Source organism: Penicillium pulvis (genome assembly GCF_028828015.1).
Source record: "Penicillium pulvis strain IBT 33274 chromosome Unknown contig_23_segment0_segment0, whole genome shotgun sequence".
Lineage (NCBI taxonomy): Eukaryota > Fungi > Ascomycota > Eurotiomycetes > Eurotiales > Aspergillaceae > Penicillium > Penicillium pulvis.
The window spans coordinates 3,365,008-3,385,542 of record NW_026643075.1 but is presented as its reverse complement, the minus strand read 5'-3'; the positions used below and the strand labels follow the sequence as shown (position 1 = coordinate 3,385,542).

At 48.9% G+C, this 20,535-nt stretch overlaps 8 protein-coding genes across 8 annotated transcripts; 2 read left to right on the top strand and 6 right to left on the bottom strand.

The window, feature by feature from the left end:
- Window positions 1–1,075: 1,075 nt before the first annotated feature.
- On the bottom strand, window positions 1,076–2,012 carry N7503_005552 (uncharacterized protein; the record flags this gene model as incomplete). Its single annotated transcript, XM_057065099.1, has 3 exons — window positions 1,076–1,597; window positions 1,742–1,935; window positions 2,003–2,012. The coding sequence occupies 3 exons, from the start codon at window positions 2,010–2,012 to the stop codon at window positions 1,076–1,078; spliced, it is 726 nt and encodes a 241-aa protein (XP_056922842.1).
- Window positions 2,013–2,408: 396 nt separating this feature from the next.
- On the bottom strand, window positions 2,409–3,323 carry N7503_005551 (uncharacterized protein; the record flags this gene model as incomplete). The annotated part of the gene is made up of 2 exons (XM_057065098.1): window positions 2,409–2,671; window positions 2,774–3,323. The coding sequence occupies 2 exons, from the start codon at window positions 3,321–3,323 to the stop codon at window positions 2,409–2,411; spliced, it is 813 nt and encodes a 270-aa protein (XP_056922841.1).
- A 594-nt stretch (window positions 3,324–3,917) lies between these two features.
- Window positions 3,918–5,109, top strand: N7503_005550 (uncharacterized protein; the record flags this gene model as incomplete). Its single annotated transcript, XM_057065097.1, has 3 exons — window positions 3,918–4,320; window positions 4,369–4,642; window positions 4,698–5,109. 3 exons carry the CDS (start codon window positions 3,918–3,920, stop codon window positions 5,107–5,109), a joined length of 1,089 nt encoding a protein of 362 aa, XP_056922840.1.
- Window positions 5,110–5,235: 126 nt separating this feature from the next.
- Window positions 5,236–7,477, bottom strand: N7503_005549 (putative arsenite efflux transporter ArsB-like; the record flags this gene model as incomplete). The annotated part of the gene is made up of 3 exons (XM_057065096.1): window positions 5,236–5,580; window positions 5,643–7,345; window positions 7,402–7,477. The coding sequence occupies 3 exons, from the start codon at window positions 7,475–7,477 to the stop codon at window positions 5,236–5,238; spliced, it is 2,124 nt and encodes a 707-aa protein (XP_056922839.1).
- A 1,285-nt stretch (window positions 7,478–8,762) lies between these two features.
- N7503_005548 (uncharacterized protein) lies at window positions 8,763–10,709 on the top strand (the record flags this gene model as incomplete). Its single annotated transcript, XM_057065095.1, has 4 exons — window positions 8,763–8,914; window positions 8,969–9,105; window positions 9,167–9,844; window positions 9,901–10,709. 4 exons carry the CDS (start codon window positions 8,763–8,765, stop codon window positions 10,707–10,709), a joined length of 1,776 nt encoding a protein of 591 aa, XP_056922838.1.
- A 274-nt stretch (window positions 10,710–10,983) lies between these two features.
- Window positions 10,984–12,834, bottom strand: N7503_005547 (uncharacterized protein; the record flags this gene model as incomplete). Its single annotated transcript, XM_057065094.1, has 1 exon — window positions 10,984–12,834. The coding sequence occupies one exon, from the start codon at window positions 12,832–12,834 to the stop codon at window positions 10,984–10,986; it is 1,851 nt and encodes a 616-aa protein (XP_056922837.1).
- Window positions 12,835–13,587: 753 nt separating this feature from the next.
- Window positions 13,588–14,848, bottom strand: N7503_005546 (FTR1 family protein; the record flags this gene model as incomplete). The annotated part of the gene is made up of 3 exons (XM_057065093.1): window positions 13,588–14,143; window positions 14,195–14,765; window positions 14,818–14,848. The coding sequence occupies 3 exons, from the start codon at window positions 14,846–14,848 to the stop codon at window positions 13,588–13,590; spliced, it is 1,158 nt and encodes a 385-aa protein (XP_056922836.1).
- A 1,167-nt stretch (window positions 14,849–16,015) lies between these two features.
- N7503_005545 (uncharacterized protein) lies at window positions 16,016–18,123 on the bottom strand (the record flags this gene model as incomplete). The annotated part of the gene is made up of 6 exons (XM_057065092.1): window positions 16,016–16,773; window positions 16,835–16,947; window positions 17,000–17,610; window positions 17,665–17,810; window positions 17,860–17,940; window positions 17,994–18,123. The coding sequence occupies 6 exons, from the start codon at window positions 18,121–18,123 to the stop codon at window positions 16,016–16,018; spliced, it is 1,839 nt and encodes a 612-aa protein (XP_056922835.1).
- Window positions 18,124–20,535: the final 2,412 nt, after the last annotated feature.

Below are 20,535 nucleotides of genomic sequence, written 5' to 3'. Positions count from 1 at the left end.
CTCCAACATCATGATATGCATGACCCACGTTCTCTCGCGAGGATCTCCATGGCTTTGAGAATCCCCAAATAGCGGGACAACCCAACAGAAACGGTCAATCCCAACCGCCCATTCCTCGCTTGGAGCGGGGAGAAACACTCGCAGACGGGATTGACAATCCCCTCCCTATCCAGACCCGAAGATCCCTGGCAACCGAACCACACCCTCGGGCTGGGCAGAGTGGACAAGAAGCAACACTTGAAGTTGATCACACACCAATCCTATCCCAGAGAGGAATGACAGCCCCATAACGAAGTGGAAACCACTCAACCGAAGCGGGAACCTTGCCTAAGCGGGACATGACACGTAACGGTCGCTGGTGGTCGGGGATCGGGAATCACGGGGTTCATAGAACTTCAAGTTACATAAAATCATTTGAAATTGCATTTTTCGTGTTTACTGTATTACCAATGCGACTGATGGATACATAGCAGGGCCGATCCTTTTCTCGCGGGACAACCCGTGGACGGGGCCGGAGTGGCCCCGTCGCCCTGATCAGAGCTTATGGTTGGCTGATCGTGCCCCATCGACAGCACTCAGTCGGCTTGGCTGTGTATTGTACTCGGCTTGTACAGCCAAGGTTCGTGTATTGCCCAGGACGGGCTCGTATCGCATTCCTTTTGTATTGGCCATTTGTCGTCGACTGGACAGCAGACCACCGAGCTTTGTCGTTCCTTCCTTGTCGTGCTACTCCCGTCAATCGCAAACTCGAGATCGCATGCGCTTTCGATCCAGACCGTCTCATTGGGGAAACGATCAGTATTGAAATTGTGTTCGATGCAAGTGGACTAATTGAAAGCACGTGAAAGTACTCTCACGTGATGGGTTTTATCTATCAAATCAATCACTGGGTATGTACGTCTAGAGAATGGAGATGGCAGACTATTCAGACAAAGGTAAATCTCATTTAGCTCCCTTGGGAGCAAAAGCACAAACCGACAGTACACCGGAACAGAAGTCAAACAGCAGAAAGACATACACACACCAGGATACACGGCTCCAGGCCAGCAACAGGTGAATGTGACCTTTTTAACTATCACTGGCCCTTGCGCCATATCGCTTCCCATATCTCAACGGTCTCCACCACGGCATCAGCAGAGGCGATGGCGGCATCTGTTGCTTCCTTGGCGGCTTGGAAGTCCGCCTTCAGTTCGGCAAGGTGCGTTTGCAGCTTCTGCGACCAGACTGTGTGCACGCTCATCCGCATAGTGCCCTCCAAAGCATCGGTGGGGTGGTCGGGCATGGGTTCTGAGGCGGCGAAACAAGAGACCGGAGGAGTGGACGTGACATCGGCGTCTGCGTCGTCTGCGGCAGGGCCAGGGGCAGGACGATCTGGGGGAGAGGGATTGGCAGCCTGCTTGCGCTTGACGCGCTTCACAGGCTGATGTTTCTTCTCAGTCTGGATTTCTTCATCGACTTCAGGGTCGGCCTTGATGGTGGTCTTCCCCTTCCCCTTTGCTTTGGTGGCGGTGGTCTTGGCCTTGATGGCCTTCTTGGTCGTCGTCTTCTCGATCTTCACCTTCTTGGGGCTCGGAGGAGCGTCATCGGAGGCCGGAGTCTGATCCATCACGTTGGCTGTCAGCTTTCAAGTGCTGAGACAGAGCTTGAAGGAGTGAAGTGTGGTGGTTGAAGAAGGAGAGAGGAAAGAGAAAGAGAAAGAGAGGAAGAACTTGAAGCTAGGCAACGATATCACAGAACGAACCTTGATCGTGCCCTCTCTCTGGTGCTTCCTGGTCTTCATAGCAGAAGCCGGGGCCGGAGCAAGCGTGGCCTTAGATGCCAACTCAGTCTCACCCTCTGCACCACGATGGGCGCAACGCTTCTTCTTGGACTTGCAGTCCGAACAAGCCGGACCACCACGCTTCTTCACCACCTTGGGGACAGTGGTATCCACAGCTGTTGTCGATGACCCAAGATTATTAGCCTTGGAACGTAGAGATGGTGGGAATTTGGGTCTTCATACTTGTATCCATTGGGTCCAGCCTAACGGGCACGTTTGAAAAGGGCTTTGAAGTAGTGTCAAACAACCCAGTAAGAAAGGAAAGAAGGTTGGTTCAATGAGGGGAAATGATGCCAGAATTTGGCAAACAACCAAGGGAATTGTAAGGGTTTCATGCTTCACTAACACTCTAGATCACAGTGAATTTGGAACTTAATGAATCTGAAGGTAAAGTTCCAATTAAGATAGGGTTTGACTTATCACGGGTTACTCAGTTGAATACTCTACATAGAAACTACCCTTCCAGTACGCACTGCACCGTTTGCATTGCAGGTGAATGGAAACCCCCTACATTCACAAAAGACCACACATATTCACCATGAATTCTATTTCTAAATAGATACAGTGCCATAACGAGTAATCATGCCTCTCACGGCCATAATTCACAGTGTGCCCAAGGCTCGCTAGATTCTTTTGGATCGTCGGACCCCACAAATTCCCATTTTTCCCTTCGTACATTGCTCATATCAGATAAGTCAAGTCGCTCAACCTCATCAGGAATGATAGCCACTACTCTAAAGTTGGCACGGGCAACAGGATCGTGTAGATCAGAAACTTTCTGTCCCATCTTCAAGGATGGGTCACTAGGCACATGTGATCTACGTGTTCCAGGAGGTGGGCACCGAAAAGAGCCTGAACAGTTCGATGGTTAGCAAAAGTAACATCGCTTAAACAACTGCAAAACACAGAGGCCAATTGTAGATACAAAACAGTCATAAAAAGCCCTGAACATACCTCGCATCATGGGAGAATGGTTTGCAAAATACTCAGTCACAACATTATCCCAGGTCCACTCCTTGCTCTCATCATAATCATCTTTGTGGCGCAAACACTCAGTAATTCGTATCTTAGCTTTGGTATCCTCTGGAGACTCCGAATTCTCAGCATCAGGTTCTCCAAAGGCGAATGCTCTTCCTTTGACCCGCCATTGGGTCATCAAGTCTTGAAGCCAAAATACAGCCTCAACATGATACCCAGACTCGACAATTTGGGAGAGCTTCTCCATCCGAGGATCCGTTGTAAATGTTAACAGATCACTCTCATACTTAGCAGGATTCCCACCACCCTGAGCCTGCTGCTTCACGTCTTCTTGCCCACTTGGATGGAGCTCGAGCTCGGGGAAGAAACCACGGCAGCCGCAGGTGCGGACACGGGGTACTGGTTCACCATCGGAGTTGTATTCAACTGTACCAAGGGTGAACTCATAGCCTGGGGTTTGTTTGAGATGCGAGGCTAGAAGGTCACGCCATGGGGCCTTTATTTCTCTTGGCCTTGGGGGTGTCATTGTAGAGATGGTTGAGAAGAATGAGGTTTGTCGGATTGTTTTATGTTTCCGGAGTCCCAGGAGATACCTCGCCGCGCTGAGCTGGCAAGAGAATGTATGGATTGAGTGAAAGCCAAGGATATTGACAGAACGTGGCATATATCAATCAAATCCCTAGTTGTTCGAAGTTGAAATTCTATGGTGGGGCAGAATGGGTCGCTCGGGGTGACTGTGCTTGGAGAATGAAGTCTTGAAAGCAAGTAGTATCAGGGCCGCCGAAATCAGGAAGCCTGGCAAAAGAATTGAATTTCTAATGACCAGATGTTCTTAGTGAGAGATGGAGCAATGTAGTCAAATCTTGGATGGCAAGGTGCCGGAACAGTGACATCAGTTCGGATGTTGGTCCGTGCGTTGCCTTATCGATTGGGACGTCGACAGAAATCTGGTGGGAAACAACCCCAGAAGCTGTGTTATAGTATGAATTCTGAATACTCGTCCTGTGTAAGCAATCCTTCGAATTGAGCTGGCTTTAGCTAATCTCAATTGAGGTATATACGCAGACCCACATCAGGTTTGAAGCATCCTGCATGGCCACGGCGGTAAAAAGGGATAAATATGTGGCTTTTTGCAAGACATCCTGTCAAGCATGTATTACCAAAGCCGTACAGCTTCACACTTAGATCTGGCATTCATAAACGACCACAAAATTTCTCAACATCAAAATGTGCAGCTACCTCCGTGAAGCGATACTCTACGGCCCAAGCAGCCCCTTTCCACCTACAATATGGAGTTGGGCCCAGTCAGCTGGAATCTAAGGCCCATTCCCTAGGATGGAACGCAATCCAAGCATTGGTAGAGCCAAGCTTCGTGCAGCATTGGAAGTTTTCCAGCGAGAAAGAAAAAAAAGGGTTCCTTGCTCTAGGGTTTTCGCGCGCCTTTAGTCAATTTTTCCCGCTCACGCTCGATGAGCGGGTTGAAGTGACGTGCAAGATGCATTATCTGGCCCTCTTAATTGATGGTGAGTTCAAGCTCGGATTGATGGAATTTGTAGTTGACACTAGCTCAGACCAACTGGATAAAATGAATGCGGCCGATATGCTGTCATACCGAGAACTTATAATGCAGATTGCACGAGGGAAAGAAGAGCCCGACAGATCAGTCTGCGTGGAATGGATGCTTTTTGATACTCTCCAGTCTATGCGAACCATTGATGAAACCCTGGCAAATGATTTGGTAGAGGGATTTTGTACGCTGTTGCAGATGCAAACTGCACCGGAACGCACAACTATCAAGCATCTTGGCCCGTATCTCGAGCGCAGAGAGATAGACGTTGGCAGGTCGTATGTATTCATTGAAGCTAGGCCGGGTTGGTTCAATGAACTGACTGGCTTTTAGGTTCTATACAGCACTTATTCGATTTGGTGCAAACTTACACCTCAGCCCTAGCGAGCTTCAACAGACCTCCGCACCTGAAAGCACCGCCTTCCGCTTCATGGGAGTTTTGAATGATGTGTACAGCTGGGACAAAGAGTGGAAAGCATACCAAGAGCACTCGACAGACGGAGCCCAGCCATTCTCGGCCGTTCATGTGCTGGCGCAGGAAACGGGTCTGCCCTACCCTGCTTGCAAGCGTCTGATGTACAGCTACTGTCGAGAGCTGGAGCTCGTACTGGCGCAGTCTGCAGCGGAAATCAGAGAAAGTGCCGGTGGCACTTTGAGGCCCGAGATGGAGAAATACATCAAGGGCCTTGAGTATCTCATGAGCGGGATAGAGCTATGGAGTCAATGGACGCCACGCTATCGGTGAAATGTGAAATCATTCAGTTCATTAGACTTCATAAACTCGTCCGCCGGATTATAAGGAGAGTTCGTTATTTAATGGCATGTAGCCATAATCAAAATCTATGAAAAAGCATTTACGCCCAGATCCACCTCATGCGTCATAAGGTCCGGTACCACGGACAACATATACCTCACCCACCAGAACTGTACATCCAACAACCATCGCAATTGCAATAATGGGGAGATTCACACGCGCAAATTCAAGGCTGCCGACGCGGATATGCTTCCTCGCCAAAATATCCCGCCACAGTAGGCCGGCCAATGAAGCACTGAATGATGTGCTGAAGGCACCGTAGTTGACACCAATGGCCATGCTGTATACTGTTGCCCAGAATGTACGATCGCTGATTGGAATTCCATTTTGCTTGTGAATCTCCATCCAGGACTGAATAACTCGAGAGAGTAGAATGGTGGTTCCGATATTCGTACCAGCGAACTTTTGCCCAGGAAAGAAATTGAATTAGCAGGTGTAATGTACTCGGCGTATTTTGAACTCACGTTGCAAAGAATCACGGAGAGGAATGCCATCCCTCCTACTGCTCCTACTGTGCCAGTCTTGCTAACCCAATGATCCCACCCATAGGCGAACACTGGAACCCACCCTTTGGTCACGAGTGCTTGCACGAGGACGAACATCGACAACGCGAATGGGACCAGGGGAAAGGGCATGTGGGAAACTACTACTGTCACAGTTGGGAATGTCTCTTGCATCCATCGGTAGGTATCGGCGCTGATCGAAACTAATGTGGCTGGTTGTTGCTTTCCTGTCTTGTTTAGCCCTCCTCGCTTCTCTGCATCCAAAGCAGCGGGCGCATCCAGGGGCTCGGTCGACGAAGAGATTGCTGACATCTGGGTATCGCGGACAATGACACCGGGCTGTTGAATCTCTGGAAACTGATCCTTCTCCACCAGCGCAGAAGCTGACAGTGGAATTTGATTATCCTCGTGTATTTTTGTGTTGATGCTGGAATCCATGGCACCGAAAGGAATCCCACCTTGCGTAGCTTGGCTTTGGGGCCAATCTCTCAAGTGTTCACCTTCCATTGGAGCCTGCATCGGTGAGTTCTGGAGTGACTGCACTCTTTCTCGTTCCGCTCTCGCAAGTTCAACCTCTCGTCTGCCCTTCGCAGCAATTTCACGCGTTTCATGTCGGTGTATCCAACCACACGTGAGATCCCAGCAGAACATGACAAAGGCAGCAGGCAAAGTGACCCAGTAAACAGGGTGTTCCTTGCCAGAGTTACTGGCCGCGTTAAGTGCTAGAAGTGTAATGAGAGTAGCTGCCATAATCACAGCTCCGAAGGCAGCACCGCTTTTATCCAGGAACGGATTCATGATCTCTTCTAGGGAAAGAAGTTTCCCATTTTCATTATTGGCCTCTTCTTCCTCTTCCGCAGTGCCCCGGGCATAGGGGATATTTGGATTCACGGGTTTCCGGGCTTTCGCTGCCTCAGACAGCTCGTGCATTTTGATGGAGACTGGGATGAGGGACACATCTGCGAAGAGGATGTAGAGCAAGAACGGGAATACGACAATGGCTGTGACGACAACGGGTACGATCATGTTTGCGGTGTACACAATGAACTTGATCTCGAACGCGCCCGCGAGCACGAGGTTCGTTGGATTAGAGGACACCAGGATAGCGGATGCGATATTGGCCACGGCAAATTGGGCATGGATCCAAGCTCTAGGGTGAACGATATTGCTGGATACTCGAGTCATGTAGGCGAGGAAGGCCGTACCAGACAAGATAATGGGGTCATTTCCAATGAAGCTGCCCAGCCCGAAAAAGAATGCGTAGAGGTAAAAGAACAGCCTATGCCCCAGATTGCCTCCCTTCTGGAGAACCTTAAAAGCCAGGTATCTGATCAGACCTGATGCATCAATCGAGATAGCAATATAGGCCAGAGTAAGGAAGAAGGCCATAATATCAATTGGGGAGATGTTGTCCGCGCCCACTGTCCCGTCATGTACTTCTTGTCTGCCAATGGCCAAGATCGCCAACAGGAAGAGATCTGCTATTAGAGGTGCTGTAATGAAGTTCAAAGGGAAGTTGAACTTGACGAAGATTGAGCGGTCATATCGGGTATGGGGTTTTCGTTGTGGTATTATGCGCATGGCTGCCAGACCATCCGCGACTATGTTGACGAGCCATCGGGGAAGATAGATTGGGATGTGAAAAGGGAAAAGCACAATAATATCTACACAAAACAATCAACAATCAGTCGTGTTAGTCTGAATGATGCGCAACACTTACTAGTGATAACAAAAACAATCAAAGTAATTATGGATCGCCAGCTTTTGATTTTGTTGGTATCCAGATCGGCGGCCATGATCGACCTGTTTCGCCAAAGCGCTCGAGTTCACGGTGGTCGCGTGTGAGATATCCCCGCGGACTGAGTGCAGGTCCGACCTTTTAAAGGGACCCAGTCAGCTTTTCACTTTGGTGCGGCATGAGGAACCAAGGCTTAAGTACCGGAATGAAGGGGACGAAGAGTACCTCGTAGGTTCAAATTCGACTCGTGTGACCTAGCGACGCATTTTTTGGACAAACGGCTTTCAAGGCAAATAGGCTATTGGAGCACAATAAGCTTATTTCCGGGTATCTTTCGTGCCTTGCCAGGAGCTTGAGATCAAATCGTGGACTCGGATGGATTTGTCGTCATAATCACATCAATACCCCTAGACTAAATCTTCATTGCCCTTGAAAAATGTGTTAAAGAGATCTCCAAAGAATGGTGGCAATCGGGTGTTTTAAGTTTCAAGATATTCCGCAAATGAGGCTGTACGGTTTACCGCAAGTGACAAGGAAGAGAAAATATTTTTCAATCTAAGCCTCACGGAAATAATGGGCAATCAGCAATAGTGCAGCCAGCACGGGCTTACTTTACCAGTACTGATTAGCCTGCGCCCTTAATGACAAGGAAAGAATTGGCAGGGCAGCAGGTTCAGGTCCAAAGACAAAAAGGCCAAGACCTTGGAAGCCCGAATCCCCGCACTTGCACCCGTTGTCCAATCCCAGTGCCGCTTTCCCTTTTGCCCACGTTCATCCACCGGCTCTATGTGATCCACAGGGTCTTGCGGAATATACTCGCTATTTCTCGAACATCTCTTGCCCAGAAAAATCAACAAGAAAGAGCGGGATCTGTCCAAAAGTATAAATGAGCGCTATGTACACAGCCACTGCGTGATATTTACGCCCGTGCCGAAATACTACCAATCAAGAGGGACGCAGGGGGCCGTGATATGCCCGGTCTCGTATCCAGCGCCCGGGTCACTGCTGGCAGTCCAGCCACCCGTCACGGGCGCAATTCCTTCTTCCAGAGACTAAGCGAACGGGTCAATCATCCGTGTGGGCGTGCGATCCCCGCAAAACCGAGGCACCAGCACCACAATGAGGCTGCTAATGCTGACGAATCTGTCATCTGAAATGAAATGTGTTCTACGCCCATTCCCGTGTATGCTAGGAGCTAATAAGACTACCGAAAGAGCTGCCTTTTCTTCTTCCCCAGTCTTTCAATTCATGACGTGTCCGAGATATTGCCAATTCGTGTTTATGAATATATGACTTACCTACTGTTCCTCCCTAAACCTACGCCTGGAGGCGGGTGACAAGCTATGCCAGCGATTCCGTCCTTTGAAGCTTTCTTAGAGAATTCCCTTGTGCAGCGTAGCACATCCTCGCTTGCCTCCGACACAACTGATCCAATTCTGGAGGTTATCTGCGCCTGGCCCGTATCTGGGCAGTATGGACCCGGAACTCGATATCTGTACGTCTAAGCCCCGCCGAGGTGGAGCGGAATGGACCCTGACCTTGCTTGCAGATATTACGTCTTGATGGCGGCATGTGTGCTTGCACGCAAGGAAGAATGGATCCGTAATGCTTGCCTGGCTGCTGTGTTACTTTTCCCTGCGGTCGCAGCCTTACACGGAATTGTTCTCGCGACGCTTCATGTACCCGGTGAGTAGGATTCATGTTCATATCATACTTTCCAGATATCCGATATCTAATGCGATTACAGGAGCGGTTGACATGGATGTTTACGGGGCTTTCCAGCTGTGCGCGATCGGCATTTTGACTGCTCCTGTCACCGTAAAATTGTCCAACACCTACTTCAACAACCCCGGTCGAAATATCATCTTCCTCTGGACCGGCCTTCAACTAGCCGGCCTTCTCAGTCTAACAGTAGAGTTTATCCGCATAACTCCCACCCGCTGCCCCATTGATGACCCAGCAACGTCGACCTGGGCGAATAAAAAGGTCTTCCATTACAACTCTACCTGCGGCATGATTTGTACTGAAGATAAGGGCCCGAAATCACCTCTTCGAGGGGGTTCCGCAGACAACATCTATGTCATACCCTCGCCTCATCAGTTAGATTTCAACACCGCGACTCTGCTAGCAGCTGCCTGCTGCATCCCCGCCATCTTATCGATGCTATCGATGTGGATCAAGATCCTCGATGGAAATTACGAAAAAATATTTGGAAAGAAGAAGAAGAAAGACAATGAGCCAATCTCCGGAACGAATGGCGCCACGCCACTACAGATGACGAGTATTACGGAGCGGATTCGGGACTGGCTGACCCTCATCGAAATCCCAGTGTTTGTTGCGGCCGTGCTAGCTATTATTGTCAAAGGGGAAATGAACTTCTGGAGTGAGCCCGTGTACTACCAAACAGAGCCTATAGCAAGTATAGGTCAGTCGTCATTTTATCTGCAATGCAAGGAAGTCACTGACATATATTGTGCCTAGGCCAATGGGCCCCCATCGTTGGTACCGGCCTCGCCATCGTGGGATCGCTTTACCTAATGTTCGCAGCTGACATGGAAGCTGAAGCGGAACAAACCGGACCACCCCAAGAGACCACGCAAGTATGTGCCGATTGCGGCGGAAATGCAATCCGCGACAGCACAAACTCCTCAACGACCCCTCGCAGATCTGGTAGTACAGTCGAGGTGCCCTCACCAGACATCGAACGCACAGCAACGTTCTCCACAATCCGACAGGCACTGACATCTCAAATCGGGGCCGACCCCGGAGGCAGACGAAAGGTAGCTCGGTTCTTCAACGTAGTAAGCACCTACATGGCCGCGAAAGCACACACCAATTTCGAAGATACGGGCTTCGAAGTACAGGAACGAACAAACTTCCCAGAGATTCCTGCCGAGATATTTCGGAACGAAAGACTTAATGATATACGGATCGCCTATAACCATACGCCTCTACCGCGGTCCAGAGCTACGAGTTTTGTGGGAAGTGACACGTCCAATGGCGAAGGTAGTAGTTCACGGATACCGAGAGGCCAATCCTCACTTCCTGTGAGACCTCCACTCGCTGCGACTCGAAGTCAACCAGCGGATGGAGGTCCGTATGGGGGGCCTACCTTTTTGGAAATTAGGAACTTGTACAGCAACTTGTCGCCGCGGCAGTGGAATCCCCCTGACGAGCCGACACCTGATGAGCGTCCGAATGATGGTCACGATAATATATCGGATGTTGATCCTGCTCCCATCACATCCAATGGACCACCTACTCCCAAAATTGTGGTGTCACCTAGCTGACTAGGAGATCGCGACGGGCGTGATGCTATCCTGGGCTGGCTATTCCCACTGATAAAACTGGCTAGCTTTATGACCGTACGACTTGAACTAGATCTAGGATGTATTAACAGACCGTGTATATTGATGCTCATAGATACGAATGACACGACTGATATGAAGATATCACCTAGCCATATTTCACAGCGATATACAGCGATATAGGCTCAATGCTACTTGGGCCCAAAGTAGTCTAGGATTCAAAACAAGTGGCGACATGTAACGATAACCATACAAATCAGAGCTCCTGATTTGAAGCCTCATTCCCCTCGGTCATCTCAGGTTCTTTTTGCTTCTGCGACTTGATACCCGAGGCTCCATAGACCGAAATAAAAGCCATACCCAAGAAAGCAGAGGCACACGAGAACACCATTGCCACGATACCCCTAGCCGTGAAACCAGCAGGCAGCCACCCGACCTGCATATTTTGACCAGCAAGATCAAGGAAGTCGACAGTATTACCAGCAGCATTGCCTTCAATGTCTATGCCCGCCGCTTTACAGACCTCGTAGTGCCCGTCAGGAATGGTCACTCGCTCCTGAATTTTCGACGGAGCTTCAATCATCAGCATGCCCAGGCCCTGCGCCAGATGCCAGTCAATATGACAGTGGAAGAACCAGACACCGGGGTTGTCTGCGACGAAACGAATGACGAAGTGACCCTGCGGAGGGAGGACGATTGTATCACGCCGAGCTGGATATTCCGGGAATGCAGTGTGGTTGGAGGGATCATACGGTAATGGGTCGCCGCTGGCATAATCGTAGAAGTGCGCACCGTACCCAGGAGCACGGTCAATGACCTGGAACTGGTGACCATGAAGATGGAACGGGTGAGATCCCGTATCACCATTATTCAGGACGAGCTGCACGACCTGGTTGTGCTCGAGGACCATGGCGTGGGTGTAGTCACCATAGACTGTTGCGTCTGTAGCGAGGTCACCTGCCGAGAGCACGGTGTATAGTGTGGGCACTTTGGGCTTGGTGTAGCTGATGTTATTGAACATCGAATAGTCGGCTCCGTTGTCGAGAACTTTCATATAGACCGTGAGGTCAATAGTCAAGTCGGGATCAGGGAGGAGTGGCATTCTGTCATAGGGCACGAGGTTGAAATCGTCGAATGGAGTTAAGTCTGTGCAGACGGAGACCTTGATGTCGGCCTGTGGATGGGCGGCGGAGGCATTGTATTCGAGCCAATTGGTATAGTTCAGTTGGAGATTTGACGGGATTGTGTCTAGCAGAACGGAATCCACCACCGTCACGATGGGGTAGTTTTTATCCGTTGAATTCTTCATTGTGACTAGGATTGTATAACGCTGGGCGACAGCAATATAGAGCATGCTTGCCTCAGTGGGTTCGGTGTAAACACCGTCAATCTCGACGATTTTGAAGGAATGATCTTCGATATAGAAGTACTGGGCCACAAATGCACTGATATTGATCAACCGGAGGAGATATGTCTTCCCGGGCTGAACGGGTAGACTGGAGTTAAGGGTGTCGTTGAAAAGGAAAGATTGGGGAATTGGCTCTGCGCCCGTTGGGTTGCTCAGGCTGATGAAAGATGGCATAATATCCTTAACCAACTTGTGATACCAATCGCTCATCGTGATTGTGTACTCCTCGTCGTACAGATCGTGAAAGTAGGAGCTGTTATCATGCACGATCAATGACTGCCGATAACCATCAGGATAGCAGCCATCGGTGTGACAATGGTACCAGTATGTCCCATGTTGCTCGATGGTGAAGTTGTAGGTGAACGAAGACCCCGGCGGAATTGGACACTGCGTCACCATTGCAGGACCATCCATCCCATTGGTGCCATTTTGAAACATCCCATGGAAATGGATAGATGTGTCTTTGTCTCCAAGTCCATTGTACATGTTCACAATAAGTCTGTCGCCTTGATCCACCTCGATTGGTGGTAATGGCCACTGGCCGTTGATACCGATAACTTCCCGTTCGAATAAGCCATCGGGATTGGCCTTGACCCAAGTGACATTGAAATCATAGGTTTCAGTCTTGGCTTGGACGCATTGGAAGAGAAATAGTAACGCCACAAGACGGGTCAAGACATCTCCCGCGGAATTTGCCATGTTCAGGGAGTTCATGGGGTCTGAATTGGCGGAGCGAGGAAGGAGGGGAATTAAATCAGGCCATGAATGACCAGATCACTGACTCATGGAAGCACGTTTTGCTGAAGATCCAAATATTGGGCTGAACCGCCCTAGTTTGGTGCGATCAGATTATCAATCTCAGATCGCTGGTTCGGTGGTTTTTTGATCTGGATAGGGCGCGTAGTACGGTAAAGAAGGCCCAAAGGGGGGTCCGACGAGTGGAGACTCAAGATATTCATTGACTACACTTGTATCCACCTCGAACATCGTTTCTGTGGTTTCGTCTACCGATATACGCGCAAATTTCGTGCATTGGCCCATTTTAATTAGAACGTTCGTATTGGCGGACCTTGGATCTGCATTGTGTTGAGTGCTATGCGCAGTGATCTTGTTTGGGTAGCCTAATGGGGTGGTGGAGCAAAAATCAGATACACTTGGACGTATTTATTGGCTGGAATGAAGGATAACATTCCTTGAACCCTTGGGTGGAGAAGTGTTAGGCTCCTAAGCTCAAGCCACCAACCATACATGTGGTCCTGCCATTTTGGGACATGCGACTTTCCGTAATGTAATGTAAAATCCCCGATTTCTTTACTGTCCAGTTGATTTGCATGAAATCTCAATATTGGAAGTATTACTACTATCATTTTGTAAGAAAATGTTGTACTTATCACCAGTCTCCCCAGCGACGTACTTCTACCCACAACGATACTCTGATATGACCATCTGTCTTCAAGACTCGGTCCGCTGGATGACTGTAGAAGAGCCTGCGCCCTTCTCTTCAGGAACGTTCTCTAGAACTCCACCACTCGCTTGAGTAGGCTGAATAGACTCGGGCTCCTCATAAGGTCGACGAAGCACAAAGGCCTTTGTCCGTGCCTTGTAACCTGCAACCTTCTTCATGGCTGGATCGATGACCGGGAGAGAACCGCGTCGCTCGCGGACAAACATCAATGCATACCCGATCATGACACAGAGCCAATACAAATTGTAACCGATGACAGAGCCGTACGTAGCAGAGTTGGTCCATCCAAGCAAAGCGTTGAAAATACCCCAGCCACCACCACCACCGAGTTCAGGATTGCAGCAGTTGACGTGCCACACACTCTGTCTGATGTCGTACGACCCTGGACCGGACCCAGTTTCGGATGCATCACCTCCGATGATATTGCCCCACGCATTGTTCTGGAAGTACCAGACACCACGCGAAAACAGACCACCGGCGACGAGGTAGAGGAAGCAAGTGGAAATGATCAGGAAGATCTGCATGGACGTTTCTCGCCCTCCCCTAGATAGATTTTTAGCTCTGTTTTGTTCAGTGAAGCAGCGAGAATCTTACTTATAGATAACGTATCCGACCAAACATCCAGCGAGAAGACCACAGAACACAGCAAGGGGGAAAGAGGACGCAGGAAGTGCCAGACCAACACCACCAATGTAGACAACTGCCTCCAAGCCTTCTCGAAGGACTGTGATGAACGGGAGGAAGAACATCACGTATTTCTCCATATATCGCTTTATGCGGTTCCTGCGCGATTCGTTGGGGTTTTGGTCATGCTCGAGTGCCTTGGCGAGCTTCACACGCCACTTGTCTTGTAGCTTAGAAACGCGGAGCAGCGCAGCGCCCATGATAGTAATGATCAAGGAAGCGAGAATTCCCAGAACACCCTCCCAGATATCCTCTGTGCTAGAAAAGGTATCGGTCCCGAGCCCGTAGAAGGCTCCGATCATTCCAGCACCAACTGCAATACATATAAACAACCCCAGTCCACATCCCAGCCAGACTTGTTTCACAAGTCGTTTATAGACGGCCTGATTGTCTCCCTGGCCAAGGGTTTGCTTCAAAAACGCCAGGAGAACCGATACGACGACAGTTGTCTCGAGACATTCTCGGAAGCAAATAAAAAACACTGATGCAAAGTCAGCGATTTGCGCAATTCAAGTAGATATGCAATCACAAACCTGTCACGGCGAACACTGGATTATTGCCCATGGCGAGGTTGGGGGTACTTGCGAAAGCCCTGATGGTACAAAATGATGAAGAAAGTGCGAAGCGAATTCAGGAAGCGGGAACTTAAATGATTGATAAGGACGGTGTTACCGTGGAGTTTCTAAGGGTCGGGTGTATGAAAATTACTAGCGCGACCCTTTGGTCCTGCCGATCGGTATCTGATCAACTTTCCCACCTCTCATCGTCCAGCAAATCCTAATCACTCGGGTCCGGTGGGGACTTTTGCACGTTTTACATTCTACTGGAGTCCCAGTAAAAGCAAAGCCAGGTAGCAAATTGCACTGACCCATGTGTATCAACAAATCATACCTGGCGGTCAGCGAAATGGATTTTGCTTCTTTTGCAGCTCAAGAGAAAAAAAAAATAGTAAAGAAAGTTCATGGAACGCTTCAAAGCCACGGGAAATGACTTTTCATTATGGATCCCCGCACCCGCAACTGCCGCCTATTTAATTGCATGCACATGAGTGGGGACTGTGGATATCGTCGTCGGTCTCTATTCTATAAAGCGTTGAACATTTACGTTTTATGTCGGTAGGTTCGGTTGGAAGGGGTGTGGCGGTCATTAGCTGATTGATACGGTTAATCTGATGGATTGATATGATCGATATGATTGATACGATTGATACGAGATGATCCCTTGACTTTGGTCGGATCCGACCAAGCTGAGCTAAGAAATCTTAAATTCCCGACGGAAAGTCTGTGCGAAAGCTTCATTCCAGGGAAAGGAATATTAGCCGATCGCTTGCCCACGGTGGTTCTCTAATGACACTTGGCATTAATACACTTGAAATTGTGCATGATTCAGTATACTCTCCGTTGGCACCATCACGGGGTTTGCTACATATAATCCTTGACTACCCATCTGACCGCCTCCAGGGCTGCAACAATCAACAATTTTCCAATATAGATTTTTGAATTCGCACTGCAACTCAGGTGTTCCAAGGTTCTTTGGGAAGTCATATTTCTCTATGTTCAATTAAATCAATCTAACGCCCCACTTCCTTCAATCCAATTCCCCTGAACTCCAATGGAGTCTCCGCCAATCGCGCCAACCCCTCCAACATCTCCAGCGTCGTCTTGGCGTTCGCGATCACTGATCGGTTTCGGTATACAACGCCTGGATAATACAAAATGGGATTTGACAAGCTCAGGATATGTAGGAGCGGCCAAGAATACTCAGCATCACATGCCGCAATTTGGCCGCACATTGCGCCTCGTCACCAAGTACTTCATTACATCTCCACGAGACGTGTCGATCAGGACGGACAAGAACACAGCCAGTCTCATCCACACCGCGAACGCGTGCCCAATCGAAATAAACATCTTCAAAGTCCTGCCGGAAACCAATTGAATAAGCCTTGATGGTCACCCCGAGCTCGTTTCCAATCTTCGAAGCTGCTCCCTTCCAAGCCTCACCACCAATACCAGTGAGGAGTGCATATGAGCCACCCCCTGCCAAGTCCACCGTAGAGATGCGCCTGACGGGAACGGCATTGTTCAGCCAGACATGAGGCAGACGGCATCCAGGGTATGTGCTTCGGATCAAGGTAAGATCGAGATCCTGGGCAACCACTTCTGGGGAATAAAACGAGGCAGCTTCATCCGCAGTATAAACAGCGGTACTTTGGTAAAACTGACCCATTTCCGTTCCAAGGGCGTGGTATTCATGTTCTGTCTCTTCAATGGCGGCTTGGAGAGCAGCTCGACGAGCACGTCCTTTCAACGTGGGATCGGTTAATTCGTTCAAAGCTTTGAGTCGTAATTCTGGAGTTGGTAACATGACGCCTAGTGCGTCCCAAACGGGCCCGTGATGGCGGAATGAGGAGTTTGCTCGTGTGACGACTCCTCGGCCAACAGGTTGACGCTCAGCCGTGTATGTCTCGAGAATTGAAGGTGATGCTTGGCCTGAAAATTTGAGTTAGCCGAGTCTGATCAGAGTGACTGACCATGACGGATTTAGACTCACCCTTCAGCACATAGGCAACTTTCCATGCTAGGTTGTATGCATCTTGGATGCATGTGTTGGATCCGAGACCATTCGACGGAGGGTGTCGATGCACCGCATCGCCAAGACAGAACCTGCACGTAGTCAGTAATAGAGCAACAGAAATGAGAAATGGTAAAGACATACACTCGGCCACTGGAGAACTCTTCCGCCACGACATCATTGATACGCCATTTGGACACACCCAGAATTTCTGTGTTAATCGAATCATCACCAATAAATTCCTTCATTCGACCAAGCCATTGCTCATTTGTAGGCTCAAAATCAAGCTCCTTGCCTCGTTCCGGGAGCACAATAAAGAGCCACTCGTCCCAAGGCTTCACCATTCGGGCGATACACGCCCACCCAAACAAGGGATGTTCCTTGTCAGGTTGCAACAACCAATGAAGATTTCCAGTTCGATATTGCATGTAGCTTGACAAGTCCGCCTTGAGGTGAACATTATACGCAAGGCCCTGATCTGGGCGTACATCCAGGGGAAGCCCGAGCTGGCGGAAAACCTCACTCCGCGCACCATCGGCACCAAAGAGGTATTTGGAGCGAATTTGGTATTCAGATCCAGATATATTGTCGCGGAGAGTCGACGTTGTGCCCTCATCGTCTTGCTCGAATCTGACGAATGTTGTGTCGAAACGACAGCTGAAGCCACTAAGTGTGGCATATCGGACTAGGATGGGTTCGAGGAGGGTTTGGGGAAGGTCGACGGGGTCACATGGACTGGCTGTTTCGTAGTCACCCTACAAACAGTTAGATGTTTGATATCTCAGATTGGTGGCTGATGCTGGTATTACCTTTCGTTTGGGGTCATGACCCCAGGAGTGAATCCGGGCATATTCCTCGCCGGCCATACTGTATGCCCACCTTGTATGCATCATGTTCATGCCATTGGTTGCAAGTCGGTTACATTCGACATCCAGGCCAATGTCTCGGAGACACTCTGGATTAAATTGTTAGCCTAATAATTGCAGCCATTGCGGATTGCTTACCCATGGCGGCCATATTTGTGATATGCGCTCTTGGGGTATCGGCATTTGTTGGAGATGCGCTAATCATTATACCGCGGATACCTAGAACTTCCTTAGTATGCTATACACCGATACTGACGTCAATTGAAGCTCACCATATGATGCCAAAAAACAAGCCAGCGAGGCACCAGCCGGCCCAGCTCCAACGATCAAAACATCTGTTGATGTGACCGAGGCTGGCTTGCGGTGGGTGCCGCCCCCATTGGCTAGTTTGATGATGGCCATCCTCAGTCGTACAAAGCTTTAAAATGAGAGATACTAAACAGTATTGGACGAAACGAGGGAGAGGGGCAGGACCTTTTTATCACACGACTATGTACAATTGGAAAATCTTACATAATTTCAACAAGCGCCCTCGGCGAATTATTATGGGGTTTTGCATTTTTCAACACATGGGACTGGTGGATCCACATCGATTTCAGTCACAGGTACTGTGTTTCTCTAACATGTGGTGAAACAAGGCAGTTGGAAAGAGTTTAAATTGATCAAGACTTGACTATCGGGTCCGTCATCCCGAAAAAGATAAGATCATCTGGTGTGCGTGATTAAGATCAGCGCCACGGCAGAGAGCGGATCTGATCATCATCTTATCAGATGGTGTCAAGGAAAACCGGAAGGTCAGTCGGCAAATGCGCAATAACTTTAGCCATTACCCACCTTCGGCAGTTCATCAACGCGATCACCATGATCTACTGTGTGTATCCCCAAAGTTGTTAGGTCTTTATGTAAAGTCCCCGCAAGATGATGTAGTCTGCAGCAGATGATCCTACAAGAGAGCTGAGTTTGTGGACGAAATTCTGGTTTCGAATCGTCACAAATATGGGAGAAGGGATTATTAGGCCAGTCGGCTGGTCCAATTGGTAAACTCTTTATTCCCGTCCAGGTCAATATTCCCAAGAACGTTTACGATCTTGCTGTGCGAGATTTTTCCAAGATGTTTGACACCAAGATTGCCTTTTTGATCGCCCGTCGGGCTCCTTCCGACGATGCCACATCGAATATTGTAAGAATCAAAAGATGCGGCCTTGGCCATATGAAACGGCTAATAAGTTTCATTAGACTCCTTCAAAGAGCCTGTCAGCTCAGCCTGCAATGCCTTTCCCACATCTCAACATTTCATTTATTCACCAATTCCCCGAAACGAATACTCTGAGAAACTTCTTTCAGCTGCGAGACGAACCAGTACACCATTTCCAGGGCAATTATCGCGAAGGATCTACGAAATAGTGCGTGATGAACTTGGATTAATGTACCTCTGATGATGTCTCGGCCTTTACCTACGCGAAGCGAACTTTTACCCATACAGATTGTTTTCCAACAGAGAATCTACCTGCGATCTTACTATGAATGTATGATATCGGCAAGTGAGATTTGATACTATGTATTAGCACTGAGAAATTTAAGCTTTTGCTTGGCAACATCTTACGTGATCAAATCGGAATAACTGAGGCTTTTTGTAGAACGAATTTCTTGAGACAAGTACGAGTCTGAAACCTAGTAACTGCCACAAGTCTAGATCATTCTCACTCCTCGCATCCGGTTTTATCTGTATAAACGTGCGTTTTCAAATATACGAGGCCAGTCTCGAGTCCCATTGAAACATCTTGTCTGGGGGCTACGTATCACTTGAGGCTTTAGATTAGGGGGGCGACTCCATAAGGACGAAAAAGTAGCGCACGATGACATGAGGCTCCACTTAGCGATGAGACCACTCGGAATGACATTGCAAAACTTGATCAACATTAAAGTTAATTCATTCGCCCCACCTTTCCTTTCCACGGACGGGATCTTATCAGATCAGTTGCGATCAAAGTCCAGGTTCACTCAACGCTGCCAAATTCATACTGTTATGAAAACCCTACAAATTTCAAGTGAAGCTTATCTATTACTATCTGGGAAAACTGCTATCGGGTTTAGGCTGCACGCCATGTTTCAAGGGTATCGCCCCTGTTTGAGGTGCCGGTGAAATCCCTCGGCCGTTTCTCCACTTCTGCACATCGACGTGCCGCATCATGATCTTCGCACTCCATACTCATTGGTATTCTTTTCCCTTCTGGATGATGATCGCCATTCATTACAACCCGATATTATTGACATAGCCGTGTTTTCCGACATGGAATGAGTCATCAACAGGCATCTGAGACCCTGGAATCCTTCCAGACTCCGTATGCGTCGATAATAAATGGGGATGTTGAAAATTGGCAATTTTGATAATGTCCAAGTTTCAACTTACATTTCCATGCCTTGGCTACCCAATTAAACTATACACGAAGCAATTTCACCCAATTTCTCAATGACTCCTGCCATTCTCCTGAAATTAGATCTGATTTTAACAACCTCGGGATGTTAGAATTTCATTCCATCCCGGGCGATCAATAACTTCCGATACCGGGATGCCGACCATGACCCGATGGACCCCCTGTTCCTTCACTGACCTTATTGAATGTGGATCCCGAGAAGGCAATCGAGGCTTCTTAGTACAATGCCAAGATGCTGAAGAATCATTTAGTCAGGACTGACCGAAGATCATTTTAATCAAACATGGAACCAAGCTTGGGAAGCCTGCCAGGTGAGTTCGAATCCGTAGCCATATTCGTGATATAAATACACAGTCAGTGGCCGCGGAACTTTGGGGAG